General features: G+C 43.4%; 1 protein-coding gene across 1 annotated transcript; it reads right to left on the bottom strand.

Annotated features, from left to right (window-relative positions):
- Positions 1-345: 345 nt before the first annotated feature.
- On the bottom strand, positions 346-19150 carry LOC119914139 (amyloid-beta A4 precursor protein-binding family A member 1-like). Its single transcript, XM_038733201.1, has 13 exons — positions 18908-19150; positions 10968-12912; positions 9985-10347; positions 9494-9533; positions 9063-9208; positions 5455-5487; positions 4993-5079; positions 4518-4718; positions 3433-3612; positions 2554-2766; positions 2060-2179; positions 1648-1788; positions 346-833 (listed from the first exon to the last, which is right to left on the bottom strand). The coding sequence occupies exons 2-13, from the start codon at positions 12834-12836 to the stop codon at positions 762-764; spliced, it is 3465 nt and encodes a 1154-aa protein (XP_038589129.1). The 5' UTR covers positions 12837-12912; positions 18908-19150; the 3' UTR covers positions 346-761.
- Positions 19151-20259: the final 1109 nt, after the last annotated feature.

Below are 20259 nucleotides of genomic sequence, written 5' to 3'. Positions count from 1 at the left end.
ACCAGGATGTCCTACTGCATCTGGTCCCATTGTGCAGTATGCATGCTTTTCTGGCTATTCTGAACCGCAATAGTATGCTATTTGAAACGCCTACACTCTCACCTCGGTGGACAACTGGCCAATGACTGAAGTAGGGGTGTTTAGATAAAGAAAATTGTCTCTTTTCTCTTTTTAGATTCTGAAATGTTTTTAGAAAGATAATGGCTGGGTTTGAAAGGTTTCTTGCATACCTCAAACATGCATTTATTTCTTATTACACTCGAACTATAGCATTTTCTGAATTAACACCCAACTGCATTCAGTTTAAATTCTGTTGAATAAAACAAACCAGAAATGACTGACCACTGCCTTTTCTTTAGTTTATTCAGCAGAATTGTACATGCATCCTCCTTTAACTTCACCACTTCAATTTAAAAGTTATTTATCATCTGGGTCGCCCTGACAATTTATAGGTCCAACATGATTAAAGTACATTCAGATATTACAGCTATTTGCCACCTAAATATGCACACAATAAAACCCACTATCTCTTTGGTCCAACATAACACATCACATTAACACTCGGCCTCGTGAGATAATCTGTCTTCTGCTGTCATACTGTAGATGTACATGTTTACATGACAGTGTACTGTACAGATTAAGGCAAGTCAAGTGATATCAAACGGGACAAAGAGAGGAGAAGGTATTTAAAACAACTGAGATGGATGGACAGTAGTAAAGAGACTGAGTGATGTGGTAAAAAGAGAGTGAGAAGTGTGTGTTCAGATGTAGACGGGTTGCTCCTGTGCTGTCAGCAGACGGTACATGGCTGCAGGCATCGTCTTCATGTGGATCTGGAGCAGAAAGAAGCCAAATTATGAGAATAAAAAAAGCAGAACAAACCTACTGATGTTGTTGATATTTTTAGACCCCAGCAGTACAGCTCAAAATTTTGACCAGTGTGGTGCTGCAGGAAAGGTCATGGGGTCAATCAATCTTCTTGGGAGGAGGAATGTGACACGTCTTTTAGACATTAAAACATTTATTTGGATGAAAATGGAGAGCAGAAATTTTGGCTCAATGGTGACACAACAGAGACCATGTGGTCTGTGATATAATTAGGATTCCCCCTCTGGGGAACTATGATGAAACTCCTGAGAATATGGCTGTGAATTTTTAGGTTAAGGTCATGAACCAAAGTATCCAAACTCAATTCTGAATCATCTTTTTGGGACCATAAATACCGTAAATTCTCATAATACAAAGTATTCAAATAGTGCCCCCGGTCTGCAGTAATAAGGTCGGATGGGTGGTGGAATTAACTGTACTGTAAAAGCTGACATGGTGGCTCATTAAAGAAATACAGTTTTCATTCAGTAATTAAGTCCTGTTGCTTCACGCTTGTTGCTTTTTCAGTCTCTTATTAAGCTATCATCAATCATAAAAGCTATGCTAGAAATGATACCCTTTCTGCTATGGGCTTGCTTTTACTGTGAAACATCTGTGCAGGAAGTGTTGAGTTTCACTGATAATAGTTTAACCACAAATTTAAAAGATCTGACAGGCACACTTTCATGCAGGCAAACCTCATGTGGGAACAAATGTTCTTGTATATTTTGGGAAATCCTTAACTTGATTTCAAAAAGAGACACTTGGCAGTGCTCCTACCTCTCCTATGGCGTTGGACAGAATCTGAACGATCTTCTCGTGAGGCGTCGCCACAACACTTTGGCTGTTGATCTCGATGATGCGGTGACCGACGCGGACGCCTCCTCTCTCAGCGATGCCTCCCCTCATCAGGCTGCAGATCTGCGGGCAGGAAGTTAAAAACGCAGGGAGAGTGGGCTCAAACTGGCAGCCTCCTGTATGTAAGAACATTATTCTGACACTGTAACATGTCCAGAACAATAACTGCTTCATATCTTTTTCTAAGACACTGACACTGCTTTTAGTGCACTGTTAAAATAAAAGCCTCTCTTGAACATTTAGAGGACAGCAGGACTACCCCACAGTGGGACCACAGTTTGGCCACCTCCTCTGTGTCTGGGTGGGAGCTGCAGAGGAAGTGATCAGTACTCACAATGCCGTTCTGGACGCTAAAGCCCAGCTGGTATCTGAGGTCCGGCCTGCGGATGAGAACCATGGTGACAGGAGGACACCTGACAATGTTCATCTTGATCCTGGACTGAGACTTGAGACCCTGAAGGAATACAGAGTCAGGTTAGCTACAGGAGACGGACATCAAACAGGGACAAACACAGAGACATAGAGTTGTGGTAGAGGACATAGTTACAGGTGTGTGTGTGTGTGTGTGTTACAAAAAGATAATGACATATAAACCAAAGTTTTTCTTATATAGCTAAAGGCAATTTATTAGATGTGTGTTAGTTAAAAAGTAAAATAGTTTGAGTAGTGCAGGTTTTTCACAATATGCAAGTCGTTTTCAACCATTTCAATATTGCGACGCATGGGGAAAATGGGGACATGAACACTCCCGACTAAGAATTAACTGAGACTATTTTGGGTTAACTCACTTACTTGCATGTTTAGGTTTTAAAAACACAGTAGCAGTACCTTGATGATGCTCTGGCAGGTGCTGAGCGGTAAACCCACCAGACTGGTCCCGTTTATGGTCATGATCTGGTCTCCGATGTTGAGTCGCCCAGACTTCTCAGCCGGACCAGCATGCATCATGCTAGCGATGATGACGGTGGGGAGGATGGAGCCCCAGCCCGACTCCACTATCACCACGCCCAGGATCTCTCCTTTCTGCTTCTCGATGTAAACCTGCAAGGAAACACGTCAAGCTTTGTTTGTGCAGCTTCTCTAAGGCAGGACGGGCTCTTGTAGTGTCCTCATCATAAAGTCATGATTTGTAACCATTTCTGAACAGACTTCCTCCAGCTGGATAAACCATAGAATTAAATTAAAATCTTTAAACCCCTCCTGGTGAAGAAACACAGCATCAACGAGCTTATTGCGGCCAACAGCACCATTCAGAAAAAATGCGAGGCGGCAGCGAGAGGGGGGAGGAGGGTCTGAGGTCAGACCAGGCTGAGCGTCTCAAATTCACCTTCATACTGGGGTTAGTTTTTTTCAGGACAACTGTCACACAGCTGTGACTCCAAAACCAGCTGCTCATTTGAACCGCTGGAAGGCAAACTACTAGAGCAGGCTGAGCAGAAAACTAATGGCACTGGCTCACGGTTTAAATATTAACATGACTTGACCGGAACTGAAGGCTTGTGTTATTCTTAATCTGGACAAAAGTTGCACAAATCATACAATACATAAAGATCAGCCAATATATAAAGTGGAGTATTCAATTAAAGTCAAGCAGAAGTTTATTTTGTCAAGTTGAAACTGACCCCAGTGGAAAAATACACATTATTTAAGCACAAGTAGTAAATTAATCTCCTCTGTGACCGCACTGCCACCTGCTGGTTCACTTACGTCTCTGCAGTTCTCTGACTTGGAGAAGTGAATGAGGTCGTCGTTGTACATGTCCTGAGTGTTGAGCAGGTCGCTGTACTCCCTCTGGCTCAGATCCTCGGGGTCGATGCCGTTGGCCCTGAGGAACTCCTGGTAGGCGACGCTGAAAGACTGACCGATAGACTGAGCAATCAGCTGGGCCTGAGAGAGCGGGAAAGACGAGGACGGCGTGAAATGACGGTCATTTTGATACTCCCTGCCTCTGTCTGCGCAGGCCTCGTGTTTAAAAGGCTGGTTTCCATCACCCTATAAGACTCATGCATTGTACTGCAACACTTGTGAGGACCTTTATTACGTGCAGTAATACCAGTAATTCTAACCTTAACTCTCATCAATTCTTCAAGGCCTTGACATAAATACAATGACAAACATATTTTACAATACTTCCATGCATTAATCAGGATTTAGCAATATTTGAATCACAATCTGGTTTGTTTGCTTTTGTTTGTTAAGTTTGTTGTGTTAAACTAGTAATGAAAAATACAAACGAATATTTTTTCACCCTAAACGTTGGATTTCTTTTCTTCGTCAACCGTGTTCCCAGATCTCAGCAATTAACGAGTAATTATTACTATGTTATAATGACTTGATGGACGAACCTACAAAAATAAGAGCCAGGTTATAATTTGGCAGAATTATCCTTTAAACTGCAGTTCCTGTTCACAAGATGCTCCTCCAGGAAAACAATTTCAATTGAAAAAAAGTCTGAATTTCTCTCAAAACACATATTTAATATGTTTGATGCATAATCAAACATATCAGTGGTACCTTTCCTAATGTACTTCTTAGTGGCAGATGTTGCTACATAAAAGAAAAACACTGAATGGAATTCAGGTGGTTCTTGGACATAAAGGTGACTAGTTTCCTAGCTAACAAGATCCAGCACATAAACAATGAGTTGGTGGTGTATTTGTCTGCTTTTGGTGAAGGCTAACAGTTTTCCCTGCTTCCAGTGTTTATGCAAAGCGAGGCTAAACTTGTCCTGGGCCTAACTACACCTATGTACTGTACATAATAATATTTATACATTATAATCAAGTACTCACATCCTCGGACTCGAAGACGTGGCAGATCATCCTGTACAGCCGTCGGTCATCGTGGCTCATGGTGGTTTGCTCAGCTGTGCTGTCCAGGTTTTCCTGTGCGCTGCGGGACCGCACCATCTTTCCCCGGGCCATCAGCACAACCATGTTACCGATGTCAGCTATGTAGGAGATCGTCCTCAGTGGCAGGTCCATTAAAGACTCCTGGTGATCCAAAAAAGACAGAGGTACTTTTAATAAATCAGTTTTCTATGGGTCCCTGGTAACAACGTGTTACTGTGACATTATACCTGCTAAATAAAGAGGTTTTTTAATGAGGTTTGGAAAGAAAACTTGTTGCTCGGGTACTGTCAGCTTTGTTTTATGGGATCAACACCTTTTGTACGATGACATCGTCCCTCAAGTATTGAAAGAAAAAGTAATGTAAGGTATTTATTGATGAAGTCAGGTAAGTCAAAGCATACAGTCATTTTTATACCTGAGTGTCTGCATTGAGGACTTTGATCCTCTGCGTGGACATGAACAGATCAACCTCAGCAGTTGATGGAACCTCCCCGTCGGGGCTCTGCACAGCCGGAGAGAAACCACGAGAAAGGATGTGAACAGATGAAGCAACAGGTTGATGAACAGCAGCGAAGGAGACATGAGCGGGCGTCACAACGGTCAAGAGTCATCAAATGTAACGGCTACAGAGACTCAATGAATGAAAGCAAAACACCAATGTCTCGTGCAATCTGCACACGATAAGCGAAAGGAAATTATTATTTAAGTTAAAATGAAGAGAAGACAGGAAAATAAAAAGGTAAGTAAAGACCCTAAAAGGCCTTACATATGAAGACAGAGAGATCTGTTCACATCTAACATTAGCATTTGACCTCAGATGTCTGTGCACAAAATTCATCTTTTACATGAAACATATACAATCACAAAGCAAACGTACCTTTTTCCTGTTCTTTGCCTGCTTCTGAGCAGCCTGCGGAGATCAGAGAGCAGAATAGAGACTCAGAAAGTGACAAATCAAGACAACAGTATGAGAATATTGCTTTTTGGGTGGATCGCCAAAAACTCAATCGCCTCATTCACTGTGGACTGTCTCCATTCCAAATGCCAAATTAAAGGACAAAAGGACCTTAGTGGTGTATGTTGTGTGTGCGCGAGTGTGTGTGTGTGTGTGGGAGGACAGTGATGTTACTGTCTATCACATCTGACAACAGCAGGCTGCCAGGGGCCTTTGCAGCAAACATTATCAAAAGTTTCCTCTTCATCAATGTGACACAAACGACCCTGAAGAAAGAAAAGCGACCTTCTGGTGTTTCTGGCAGACGCCTCATCACAGCCCAGGGTTCGTGTTTCCAAATGTTGGCTAGCTTGTGCCTCCATTCACACTCACTAAACTCTGCCGGTGTTGATTCAAGGTTTAAAATCCAAACCTCTCTGCTCACCCTCATCAGCAGAGATGCCATTAAAGTGGATTTAATCTGTGAATTCAACGGGATGTGGCCCCGAATGTAGTACACTGTGTAAGCCATGTTAAGAGTTGAATGATTAAGAATAGTTATGTTAAAATCTCGTTTTTATAGGTGTCATTTTCAAGTTCAAGCATAGCTGCACTTTTAATTATTAAACTGTGTGTAGGCAGGTCTTTTTCTAAATAAACAACCTAGCTAATGGCATCACGTTGTTTTCAGACAGGTAGTTAGCAGCTGGCGCTCTGGTTGTCGAGTGTTGATAATTAATGATTAATGACAGCAGGCGTTTAGTGAACAGTAGCTGGAATCCCTCGGTTAAACTGGAATGAGATGAGTTTGTTTGGATTTGACTGGTACAAATTTATTTTATAGCTACATATATATTTTATTAAGTGTTTTAATGTGCGGGGACTGTACTGTTAAAACTCTGAAAATATAACTGGAGGTTATGAAACCGGCAATGGTAAGCAGCCTCATGGTGCTAGCTAGTTTTTATTCACTGTAGGCAGGAATATGTAAGTTTTTTTTTGTCTAAACTGTTCCAGACCCTGCCAGATGCTCACATTTCAACCACGCTGTTCGCGGGCTCCTCGTCCTCATCAGCTCGAGTCTGACTCCTGAGCCGTCACGGACGTCACCGTATATCACTGTGTTAAGAGCCGCCATGTCACCTTCAGTATGTCATTCATCTATATTTGGCAGACAATCTCATACAATAATCACCATCCGTCTTTCTACGCCATCCTCGACTGTCCCCAGTGTAAGGCTTTGGCTGCTGAAGTCAGTGTCCTTCTTCATAAAAGATAAAGATCTCTGCATTTTTATCAGTTTGTGAGCTATATTATTTTGTATTTTAAAAAAATACCACAAGAGAAAATAAAATGATAAGATCACGAATGTGAGAAAATATAAATAGGCTGTTTTTAAATGCAGGTGTGGGAAATCCTGACATGCAACAATTGCAGAAATGTATGTAAGTAAGCCCCTGAATCCAGTCCATTGTGTGAGTATTCACCCGATAGTGACCTTATTAAACGGATCAGGTATCAGCCAGGCATGACTGATCCACATTAAATATAGTTTTCTGTTCTAGTCAGTTCATTTGCTGAGGTTAACTAACACTAACTGCATAAAGCCAGCGCTGATACTAAATCATCATTTTCTGCTTCACATACTTCACAATGAATACATTTCAATGTGACGGTCTTAACTTGGGAGTTAATGTTACCAAAAACTTCTAAAACTGGATTCAGACGTTCTCTTGAATTTCAGATCGGTTCTGAGCCACTACCACGAATCTGACAAGTGAGATGTCAGCTCACCCAGCCTGTTAGACAGCGAGCCTCCACTCTGTCTTTTCCATTCCAGTGAAATAACTTATGTATCCCCCCCCCATCATTATACCTGTCTCTAACCCTCTCCTTCCCTCAGTGTCTCAGACCTTAACGGAGGCGATGTCCTGGAACTGTCAGTCAACCGTCCGGAAAGCAGAGTTCGGCTGAGCTCCTGTCCTCTTCCTGCCCCTGACATTCTTTACATGTCTCTCCAAAAATGGCATTACGTCTTACTGGTCATCTCTCACGCTCGCACAGTTCCATGTTTGAATGCCATGCTGTCACCGTAAGCCATCTTTCCCCACTCACTGCCCTCAACTGACCGCAAATCTGTTTTTGTTTTCGTGTGTGTCCAATATCAGCAGTGGATATTTCTTCTCACGTGAACAGCAAAAGCATCCCACCTGATATACGATTCAAGCAACATTTAATGTACTGATATACTTAGCTGAATCGCTGTGATCAAAGTTAAAAGTGTTTTCCTTAGCGTGATGCCTGTTTGACATCATGCGCTGTGACTGGAGCAGAAAGCGGAGTCTAGAGTCTCCGGGGCTTCGCAGCCTTGATCAACAATTTATATAACATCCAGCGGAGCCGAGGAGAAAAGCCTGTATGACTGCGGATCAGGAGCAGCGATCTGTGTATGATGCATTGTGCAGAAACCCGGGGACTTCTCGCCCGCTGGCTGTGTGTGTTGCCTGCTGAGGGTTTCTGACTTTAAAAAGACCCAAATATGAAGCGAATTTCAGTTACATCACTGATGATGTGTCCAAGTGTGTTAGAAAATGTATCTCCAAATGACCAATCTGTTGTAGGCACTATTATTAATTCAAAAACGTAACCCCTATATATACAGTCTAACAAGATGTAAGGTTGTGAAAATGATCTTATACCACACTGTCTGACAGTATCACAAAGTGTTAAAAGTGTTAACCACACCACTGTGCCACTTTGCCATTAGTTTGAGCACAACTCTGGTCGTGGGTATTACATATAAACTTCTAATTATTTATTTTTTACTTTTCTCTATTGATCTGTTACTTTTCTTGTCTCCTCTGAATTAGCTTGTTCCAACTCTTTACTGAAGCAAGTTTATACTTGAAATGCTAAAAACCCAGATTCTATGATTTTTTTTTTATGGCTTTACTATTTCATCAAATGGGAATATTGTAAATGTCTTGTGCATCATTTCAGACACATAACCCCAAATTCAAATTTTTGGAGGCTGAAGAAATAAGAAAATGTTTCTCTTCAGAGATATGACATTTTTATTTTATTTCTATAACAAGATGTAAAATATATGAACTAATATTTAGCCTTTGAATTGGAATAGTCTGTCAACAAAGGCAGGGATTGTACAAATAAATTTATAAACTAAAAATGGGCATCTTCAAGAGCTTCACTATGAGAAATAGAGGCTGTGTCAGAAATCGCTCCCTACCCTCTGCCATCTATTCTAGTGTCTGATTTCTGAACTGAACGATATAATGCTCATAAATATTCCTACAATGGAACGAAATAAGTAATGTCCATGGTATGTACCTGTATTCCACTTTCTGCTGACTATCCCACAATGCAATATGGCGCATTTTAATGAGGCAACACATTACAGTCAGGCAACACTACACCTGTCAGCGACGGTGATTGGCACGTATCCGGAATCTTAATTTACTTATGTATTTTCCTGTTCTTCCTCCACTATAAGACCGCGGAATTAAATAAAATAATCTGTGGTTTGCTCTCACCCGGACTCTGTTCATGGCCTCCTGGGCCTGCTGCATGCGGGCGCTCTTTGTGGGCGTCCTCTCTGACAGCAGGTGGGTGCAGCCCAGGTAGGTCGCCGCAAAGATGATGCCGTCAATAAGGTCTTCAGGGTCACATGGTCCCGGGACTGGTATGAATCAAATGCATTCGTTATGCACATGTTCACACATGCTTATACGTACCAGCACACAAACATACAGATTAAAAAATTAAGCTACGGCAATGATCTGGTAGAAAATTAGCCCAACATCTACAATATTGATACAGTTTTGAAATATGAGAGGACAGCCATGAACATAACTGAACAAAACTAAACCGCTTTTAAAATGTTATAGTATTCATGTCAACAGATGAAAAGAATGGAGATGGAGCTGAGGATGATATTATGATTTTCATGCGCGAGGCCACTCACCGTCCACAAACGTTGGAAATGGAGGAAGAGATCTACGAATCTGAGAAGGCACGAAAAGGAAAAACATCACCATCCTTCTTATTTCTCTCTCAGGTCTCTCCTAACTTATTTAATACTGCCAGACTTTAACTGCTGTCAGCCTTTTTAGCCGCTGGCAAATAAACCCCTTGTAAAAGATGCCTCCCTGACTTTGCAGGATTCATCATCCACGTTGCCATGGATTCAGTGAGCAATGCCGTCGTCTACAACGTGAGCCCAGGTTTTTTTTAGCCTGTATTTGCTAACATGTTGGCAAATTGGCAGCATTAAATGTATGGAAAATTAGCAATTAGAGGTTTCTGTTTGAAATGTGTCGATGGATGTGCAGACGACTGACACTGGATTACTTCAATACTGAAGAAAACTTAAAATGTGGTGAATCCTGCAAGTTCTGGAGTTATAAAGGAACTGCATTTTTTTTGATTTATGAATGTTTATTCACAAACTCTCACCTCCTGGACAGACGGCTGCTGTTGAGGCGACAGTGGTTGAACCTGTGGTCGCGGCTGCGGAGCCGGCAGCTGCTGATGCTGTGGATGCTGACGTTGTTGATGCTGGTTGGGCGGCATGTGCGCATACGGTTGGGGCTTTGTGTATGTCTGCGGCGGCCTCGCGGCGTCCCTCTGCTGTGGATGGTGGCCTTGGCGGTGGTGATGGCTGTGTTGGGGCTGCGGTTGGTGATAATGCTGAGGATGAGGAAGTGCTCTTGCGGACTCAGCCCTCAGCGGGCTAACCGGCTCCCGGACTGGAAGCGTAGCGGGGGCGTAGCGGGGCAGAGACTCAGACACTGACTTCGAAGGGGAGTGAGGAGAGGACTGAGAGAAGGAAACCGGGAGAGAGGAGAGAGTAAGAAAAAAATATTTTACAAAACACTATTTTGAACCTGCAATGCATCTACAGCAACTCAGCATACACCTCATTCTGACAACACATGATTCAGGATTTAGGCATTAATCCAAGTAACGCAACATGAAATGAGAGCCAGGGATGCGAATCTTAAGTTTGCTTTCTTCCTGAAAGCAATGAGATCAAAGTTTACTTATTGCAACACTGCAGTACGGCCTCAAAGGTATAGCTCAGTATTTTGGGAAAGAAATAGAAATAGCTGCAAGATAAAATGGTTACTTTTACACTTCTGCTCATGCTTTTTGGAGCTTCTACCCATATGAGAGACCACTGTTAAATGTGCTAAACAGGACAACAGGAACATTAACAAAATCTGACTAAACCGGCCAACTCCTTTTAAAGAGTGCGAGAACCCACTGCTTCCTCGCTTAATAAGGAAAAGTGCAACATCAGGTCCAGAGGAATCAAAACTGTTCTGATGAGCCAATTTGGCTTCTAACGGGAGCCGATGACGGCTCTCTGGGAGACATATTTTTACGTAAAAAAACAATAAAAAGTAAGCATTAATGATGCGTGAAGTCATGCTTACGTGGCCAGCTGTAGTCTGCAGTGGGTAAACATCCTCTGTGGGGCTGACCTCCTGCCTCATCACCCATATTGGCTCCACAGGCTGGTCAGGGGTGTACGGGGAGCGTACTGTCTTAGTCTTCACCTCCTCAATCGCCTCCTTAATGTCTTTAATCACCAGGCTGATGGCGTCTCCTGAGCCCCTCATACCTTCCTCCCCTTGGAGACCCACCGTGTTTCGCTCCTCCTGGCTCTCACCTGAGCTGATCTGCCCGGACATGGGGCTTTTAGCCTGGCTTTCTGCTTGTCTGGGTGCCTGCCGGCGACTTTTGGGAATGGGACTTTGATCGGCGCTGTCCCCCTCACTGTCAGACTGTCCATCATAGTGGTGCAGTCGGCAGCCAACAGAGCGGTCCGGAGGGGAGTGATGTGATCCGCGGTCTCTGGTCTGCCTAGGGGCATAATGGGAGCCCTTGGTGGGGGATGGTGGAGCCCCTCTTTGTACATTCTCCTGTCTATGGCTGGTGAAGGGCTCTTGGCGGGACTCCTGCTGGGCCTCATTAGGCTCAGTCCTCCAACCAGATTGCCTGCGAGGTTCTTTGTGTAACTCGGGGTAGGATGTCGTGAGGGGCTCAGGAAAAGAGTTAGGATGGGATTTTAGCTCTGAGTACGACTTGTACACAGGCTCAGCGTATGATTTTTGGTGGGACTCTGAATAAAAGTCTGCATAGGTTTTTGGATAAGATTCAGAGCACGATTCAGAATAATCCTCATCTTCTTCTTCTTCGGGTGGCAGATCGTTGTCGGGCAGTGGGCTCACACTGGTGTCCTCACTGAAGTGGTCCATCTGGGGAAAAGGTGGAACGTCAGGGGACGAAGGAGGAGTAGGTGACTGGAGCGGCGGCGGGCTGTGGAGAGGTCCGTCCATACTGAGCGAGGCTGCGCTCTCCGTGTCGGAGCAGAGATCCGTGATTTCACTTCCCTGAGCTGCAATGTCCTCCCTTACATCGTCCATCACTTCTTCCTGATCCTCCTCAACCCTCTCTGCACATCCCTCTGCTCTGTCATCGACTGCCTGCATGTCATCGTGGCTGCAGCTGGTGTGACCTGTGGTTGTGCGATGATCTCCATCATCCTCCGCCAGTCCTTGTTCTTCCTTCTCCTTAACTTCCTCCGATTCCTCTTGACATTCCACTTTACGCTCCTGGAGGTCCTCTTCTGCCTCAGCAGGGGGAGTGTGTTGGGGGTGAAGTTGCATGTTATAGGTTGCAGGACGAGGTGAGAGGTGGGTTGGGGTGACAACAGCAACGGGAGTCTGGTGCGGAGAACCCCTGTCCTGCGACTGGTCCGTTACAGGATCATCTGATGAGCGTTGCTGTACCAGCGCCTCTGCTGGACCCTCTCTTTCATCTGCACCAGGTGAAGAGTCCTGCATCATTCTCATTGGTTGCCTCTGTCTGTGACCTCTGAGCCTGGGGTTCGGGTCACCATGACGGCGGTAACGGGCAACAGCAGGGCGGGGTTGCTGGACAGGACGAAGCTCAGTGTCTCGACTCTCTGCCCCATCCAACCGTGAAGGTACCACCGCCGGGGCCAGACCAGGAATCTGAGCCTGGCTTTCGCCCTGCCCCTGCCCTGATGGAGGCCGCCGGCGATGCCGAGGGGGTCCACGACCCGTGGGCGCGTGGTGGTGTTGAGGAGGGTGATGATGATGAGGGTGATGATGATGGGGATTTAGCTCCCCATCCTGGTTGAGCATCTGGCATGGCCTCCAGGACCGACGTAAAGGGGGTTCCCCGGGTGTCGTCCCGTTCAGCTGCCTGCTCCTCGGAAGCACATTGTGCCCCTCGCCTGCGTCCCCGGATGCTTCTCCCTGATACTTGTGGCTCATGGCTGGGGCGTGATCGGACTCCAATTTTCAGAACATGCTCCTCTTGTCTCCAAGAAAACCCCACTCATAGCACGGTCTGGGAGAGACAAAGACAGGAAACAGTTCAATCAAAGACCTAATTAGGGACTGGATATTTAGTGTCAGTAGTTTGTAAGTACAGACTCAATGTTTCTTTAGGAATCAGTATCAAAAAATGGCACTAAATGCTGGCTTCCTAGTCTCGCTTAGTCTTTGAACAGATATTCAGTTTAATTTTGTTTTTTTTGTTTTTGACTGAATTGAATTGCATTTGCGATATGTGCGACAGTGAACTGAAATCTTACAATATCCTCGGTTATTTAACTAATGTCATCAGTCTGTAGATCATATTCATTCCACCAGTTGATGGGTGCCCCATACCACACTTCAACTTCTGTAGTCAGAGGTCACCAAGTATTCTAGAGCAAAATACAACACACAGCAGACCATCAAAACACTCAAACACAGACCCACACAATGCTGAACCAGAACCAAAGACACAACCATAAAATAGAGGCCACATTATCATCTCTAATTCCTAATTCTTATCATTTTAATTTGCAATATTTGCAAATCTTTTTTAGCAAATATCTCCTTTCCTCTTGCTCATGTTGACTGTGAATACAATGTATAATGTTCAATAAAGCAGTTGTCATACACTGCTGGGGAACTGGGAATTGCTGGATCTCTTCCCTGCTCTATATAAAAAGTGCAGTGAGATGATTTTTGTTATGAATTGGCGCTACATAAATTAAACTGAAACTGAATACATGTGAAATAACAAACCTGGATTTTAACATTTACCAGAGTGAAAACAAATGGCTGCTTATAGTAAAAAGACTTACAAAAGACTTAAAATGTAATAACAAACTCTATATTGATGTCAAAATGTATCTCTACAATAACTAATCCTCTATTTCACTGGCCATGCCTAAGCACCAGTGTTAGCTGACATTTAGATAAAATATGGATATAGTGGTAATGAAATGATATGATGGGCTCTCAGCTAGCTAACATTAGACAGCACATTTTAAGTAAAAGAAATGCTAATTATGAAACTGGGAAAGGTGGGAAAGTTAAGTGTAGCTAACTACTGACATTAAATTACAGTGTCTCCACCAGCGTGTGGTTGACTGGACTGTAGCTGTTGCTGCTGATGTGGGCAGACAAGATGTTCAACTAACGTCAAGGTTAGGAAATGGTATGGGCCATTTTAGGGATGTTTGAAATCATATTTTAAGTGTCTTGAATATAAGGCATGAATATGGGACATAGATTGTATTATTTACAAATACGAAAGACCCCCCTGAACTTGTTTTTGCCTCTTTTGGGGGGGTCCAAACCTTAACTAGGGGGGTCAGACGCCCCCAATCCCCCCCCCTGTAATTCGAACCATGTATTTGGGTATTGGGCTGTTGGTCAGACAAAACAAGCAATATGAAGACATCACGTCCTTGGGGTTTGGGATATTGAGACATGCATTTGTGCGGTGTGGTAGGCAAAGTATTAACTTCTCTTGCAAGCTCTAGGTACTTTTTATTCATTATTCACATAGGCCTAACTAGGCCTACTTCTGCCATTGTCCCCATTGTATAAATTGAGAAAACAGCTACAGAATTACTAAAAGACAGAATTGGTCAGCTGTAAGCACCGCCACCTCACAGCAAGAAGGTTCTGTGTTTGAACGTGCCGGGTGGCTGAAGCCTTTCTGTGTGGAGTTTCCATGTTCTCCCTGTGCCTGCAGGCCACGGTCCAAAGACATGCAGGCTAAGTCTCTATGCATCTGCCCTGTGATTGACTGGCGACCTGTCCAGGGGGTACCCCTGCCTTTCCAGCCACTCCCATGACCCTCAAGGATAAGCGAGTACAGCCGATGGACAGAAGAAGAAGATATACTTTATACAGGAAGACATGAGGATGCAGCCAGGAGGAACCAGGCGGCAGGCTTTTCATCCCACCTACTGAGTGAGGTCATGGTTGGATGGTTTGTGGCTACAACCGTGGCTACCCCCCGTCCAGTCCATCTTTGTAACAGCCTCCCACTAGAGTGATTTATCATCTTAATGTGGTCCTCTCGCAGACCAGCTTAATCATCAGAGAACATCCACTATAATTTAGATAGACTTTATTAGTGAGGCTAGGTATCAGGTCGAGGACTCCCTGTCTCTATATTGCTAATAGCAAAAACTTAAATCCTCTGGGATTCATCTCAGTGCGCAGTGCACTTTAATCTGCACCACATTCATCTGTCCACCAGCAGCTGGCAGATGGCACAGCCGGGAAGAGAGAAAAGGACGAGGAGGAGGAGGAGGAGGCAGGGGCACAAGGACAAGGAGGGACATTCTCTGGTATCAGATAAGATCTGACAGAGAGAGATGAATAGGGCAGCGATCTGAATAATAAATGCCCTCTGTGAGTGAGTTTTGATATTTATTCAATATGACAAGGCTATCAGGGTATCCAACAGTTATGTCTTATCGCAGGCTTCACCGTGTCTGAGGTCAACGAGCTGAGAAAGGACACAACAACATAATCCTACCAAATGATGCAGAAATTACAAATTGGTTCCAGAAAAGGTAATCAATGGAGAAAACTGGGCAGTCTTATTTAAAGAAAGAAAACGGCTAAACCTTGTTTATGAAGGCCTACATGAAAGCTTAAAAAAATGTCTCATTATTGCTACTCGATATTTTTCACTGAAGCTGCCTTCATATGTCAGTTATCTGGAGAATCCCTAAATGTGTGACAGTATCCATGAGACATCTACGTTTCGCTCATTGAAGGTGGGGTATGCGATTCTAATCCAGTATACATCTTTTTGTCAATATCAGCAAATATCTCCTCAGGGTCCACTAGCTGTCTGTTCTGTGTGTGCACAGGAAAAGAAAATCAGTGTACTCAGCTCTGGCTCTGTAAGTAGGAAACCAACAAACTGGCCTGCACCCTGCCAAACAACAGCCATGATCTGTGTGACAGGTAACAATGACTTGTCCACGAACATTCAGCTCACTTTCTAGTTTGCAAAAACATGCTGTTGCTGCGATGTTATCTACAGCAGCAAGAGAGTTGTAGAGCGTGTTAGCTTCGCAGCAGTAACTGTAATGACAGACTGCTAACCCACAACTTAGCTAACGTTAGTTACATGGGTCACATGTTTTTGTTCGCTCTAAAAAAACTCTAAAAAATATATATACTTGAAAAGCAAGTATATATATTTTTTCAGGAACACTTTTAGCCCAACTGGGCAATTGTTTCAATATCACAATTCATTCACATTTTAATTTTTATTAAGGCTGCAACAAACATTTTTTTCCCGATATTGTTGATGTACCTATACTGTTTTATTAACAGATAAATAATTTAGTCTATTAAAAAAATTTCGAAAATGTCTCGGGTCTCCCCTAATTTAAAGGGCAGTTGTGCAGAATTGACTTTAAGGAATTCCTTCACTCCTGAAATTCACTTAAGGATGTAATATTATTCTTTTAAGGATATTACTTAAATATTTGATGGGTTAAATTTGTTTAACTTGTTTTTGTTGGGGGTTTTTTTTGGTGAGGAAATCTTGAAAGAACTAAGTGAGTGTGATTCTAAGTACAAGTATACAGAGTCATTTTGTATCTTCAATTCTTGCTTACATCTTCGTAGGTTAATTTACAATCTATTTGATCCACTGCATCAATAGAGTGCACTTCTTGTAACCTTAGTGAACTAATGATCAGCTAACTGTCCTAACTGCCAATTACTGCAGCTCCTCTTGAAAAGAGGCAGCACAAGATTTACTGATGTGGTTGCAGTCTTATACGTGCAGACATATAAACTACACTTGAACATCGAACATGTGGATAGAGCGAAGACACAGGGGGCAAAGGTTAATGTTGATCCTGTAATCTGAGCACAAACCACGACTGCTAGGGAGGCAACATGATGGGATGCAGCAGGAGCGAGGGCGGACTCCCAGGGTGGCTAATGTCCCTCTCGGCCTGGAGTTTAGGACCGGATGGCAATGGTTTGGTGATGGGTCAGGTCGGATGGTTGGGATGGGTTCCCAGGTCACAGATGGCCTTGGCAGCGTGGCAGTGGAACGTACAGGCCTACAGAGCTGTGAGCCGGGCACTGCACTTCCATCTGTCAGGCTGCAGTGAAAGCCGGAGGGGGGGGGGGGGGGGATTTTCTAGCCCATTAACTTGCTGATCTTATACTGACACACAAGCACACACCGATGACACACACGCGTGCTATATGTACATGCAAGGACCTTCACTTATTACATCTATTCACAAGCCTGTAACTTCCTTTACTACATGCCTAACAGTAATTTTGATTGAATTAACGCTGCATCCAACTATTATTTTTATTAGCCAGGTCCCTGATTTATTAATTAACAGATGAATCATTTAGTCTATAAAATGTCATTGTAATGTGATGATATTTTGGGTCTGACAAGACTATTAGTCCTTTTAGAAGGTATTTACACAATCATCACTTCTGTGAATATGATGGCCAAACAGGTAGAGGCATTCACTGGTCCCACTCACACACAACAACCAAATACGTAAACGTGTCAGATTACTAAATATGAATCTGTTTTACTTATTGCTCATTTATTGTGGACCATGTCCAATTAAAAAACGGCTGCACCTGAGTTAGCTTTAAGCTAATTTGCACGTGCAGCCCCGTGAAAACGCAAAATACAACAGTACAAAATAGCAATTTGACAAATATCCAGGAGCAGTAAAACACTTTACACCATCATGGTGAATTAAGTAGATTATAAATGGATTTTGATAGAAGGGTTTAAAAGTGATCCTGGACATGACTGTGTTGTTTTAGGCACTCATTTCATACTCAAACATTTAAAACGAGGTTAACACACAGAAATACAGGATGGTGCAGTGATCAGGAATTAACAAATGAAACCATGCATTGTGCAGGATATCACGCTATTATACTGAATAAAATGCTGCCCTTAACCCAGGCCCTAATACTAATTCAGCCTAAAGTCCTAATAAGTGCTGCCACAAATAGTTGATTGTTTGATGTCAGTCAGCAGAAATGTAACAATTTTGATAATTGATTTATCTTTTTCGAGCAAAAACATGCCAACTATTACCTAGTCCTAGCCACTCAATAGTAAGCACTTGATGCCTTTCTTATTCAAATTATGCAACAGTAAACTGATCTTTGGGTTTTGGACTGTTGGTCGAACAAAACAAGCAACTTAAAAACTCTATTAAATTGTGATGGGCATTTTTCCTCTTTTCTGACAGCTAAGATAAATGATTAAACAAAAGAAATACAGATTTGCCTATAATGAGAATAATGACTATATGCAACTGTCCTCACTTCACATTCTCTTCATGTGGCTATGAGAGCATGATTCATCCCTTCACCCTCTCACACTCCCTCTCTCTCCCTCTCTCTCTCTCTCACACACACACACACACACAAACCACACAGTGACAGACACAGTCACTCAGCGAGCATATGGTCCATGTTGGGACGCATCAGTTAGTCATGTTACTTACATTGTGCTGTTGACTACGCCTTTGCTCTAGGAGGAGAAGATTAATCCACGAACAAGTGCCAAACTGGCAAGTGCTTTTATTTTGAAGGATTACTGGCTTCTTCAATCCCGTCCCATGGCCTTGAACGATTTTATTATGTTAAAAGGGTAGAAACCTTCCTTTAGAGATTGGTGCTCGTGACCAATTAGTGATCAGTCCTGCGCTCCCCCTCTCTCTCTGAAATCCGCTTATAGTTTACAATTCATAAGCGATCATGATGTTGTCCTGGATATGAATCACGTGACGTTTTATCCTGGGAATGACATACAGTCTTTCACTGAATCCCAATGCCTAAAACGCCTGACATCTATCTATTTGAAGGGGGGGAAAGTGCAGTAAACTGTCCCTTGCCTAAATGCCTCTCTCGCTCCCTCCTGACGGTCCAGATTAAACCTCCGCAGGTGCAGACCTGAACACATTCTGCCTCCCCGGCCCGCACTAAACCCGGTTTCCCGTCACGGGCTGCCGGACATTACTCTCATTTACCTGCATGTCAGAGGACGTGAGGCCCGAGTCCGGCTGCTGCAGTACACATCGCCCCTGTTCCCGTGGCCGCTCGCTCGACTCGGCTCGGCTCGGCTTGTCCCTCCAGACAACTTGCTCGGATTAAAGCAGGAGAGCTCAGCCCCTCCTTCCGCACCGTGACATCAGAGCGGATTAGCGATGCACAAAGCGCTTTTACAAACACCGCTGATGCTGGTGGAGCAGACGCAAACACTTCTTCGCGGCCATGAGCCTGTCCCGCTGCCACCTCCCGCATCAGCAGCAGCCTGCAGTGCAGCGGGGGCTCTGCCCAGCTCTGCCCGCCTGCTGCATCACCGCGACCCGCCCACGCTCTGTCGGTGGGGTCGCTGTTATCTGCCTGTGGATCTTTCTGGTCTGATAAAGATGCTCCTGAGTTAGTAAAACTAGTGGATGAGGTGGACAGGTGGATAAGTGGCATCCCACTAACCACAGTTTGTGCCCAATCATAGTTTACACACATCTGTTAGCTAAACAGTTATGCTCACCTGAGAGTCCGCTCACATTTAACCTGTAGTTACCTCTGCTTGAGCTGGCTAATGTTTAGCCCTGATAAGCTAACCCCCCCACACGCCAGACAAAAGTAAAAGAAACAAAAAAATATATATATTTTTTAAACTTGCTCAAAATACTCTTCAGCTGGAAAAAAAAACTAATTCAAAATCCCAAATGCCCAGAGGCAAAAGCCAACAATTTAACCAGTCCTGCTAATCTAAGATGGCGGCCAGAAGTTGTAAGAAAGAAAGAACATCCTATGGATTTTTAATTCACCATTAAACTTAGTAATGTAATGACACTGAGCCTCTAAAACTTATTTTTCTTTAACTTAAGTGTAGCCTGTAGTCTAAATTATTAGATATAATTTATCTAATATTATTATATATATGGCCATCATCTCCTTCCATATGTGATGCACATGTTTCAATAAAGTGTCATGGGAGAATAGCCGATGAACACACTTTTATCCATGCTTGAAATTATAAAATAATTGAAAATAAGATGGATAAACAGTAGATAAATTAATCTGATCAACCAACAGGATGAAAAGGAAATTCACCTTTGTTTGGCTGAAAAACAGAGTCACAACTTGGGAAACTAAAAGCTTTTTCCTGCTAGTTAGATAAAGGAGTCAATTAGGAATCTGCTAATAGGCCTACTTCACATTTGGACAACTCACTTCATAATTGCAAAGGTCATGGGAAAAGGTTCACATAGGAAACAGAAAAGTTCACACTGTACATGCAATACAGCATGTGTATTGTTTGAGCAATAGCTCACGACAGGCCGTGATATAGGCGTATTATATCCACAGTTAA

This window comes from Micropterus salmoides, unplaced genomic scaffold (genome assembly GCF_014851395.1).
Source record: "Micropterus salmoides isolate LMB-PRFRI ecotype aquatic unplaced genomic scaffold, ASM1485139v1 Ms_hic_scaffold_20, whole genome shotgun sequence".
In the NCBI taxonomy this organism is placed as follows: domain Eukaryota; kingdom Metazoa; phylum Chordata; class Actinopteri; order Centrarchiformes; family Centrarchidae; genus Micropterus; species Micropterus salmoides.
Note: the sequence above shows the minus strand (reverse complement) of the source record. Positions and strands in the feature narration are given on the sequence as shown.

Excerpts from the sequence above, each read along its gene's own strand:
- LOC119914139 (XM_038733201.1), bottom strand. The coding sequence starts at position 12,836 with ATGAGCCACAAGTATCAGGGAGAAGCATCCGGGGACGCAGGCGAGGGG. Across the intron at positions 9,209-9,493 it reads ATTTCCAACGTTTGTGGACG|TCCCGGGACCATGTGACCCT; the intron begins GTGAGTGGCCTC and ends GATTCATACCAG. Across the intron at positions 5,488-9,062 it reads AGGCCATGAACAGAGTCCGG|GCTGCTCAGAAGCAGGCAAA; the intron begins GTGAGAGCAAAC and ends TGATCTCCGCAG.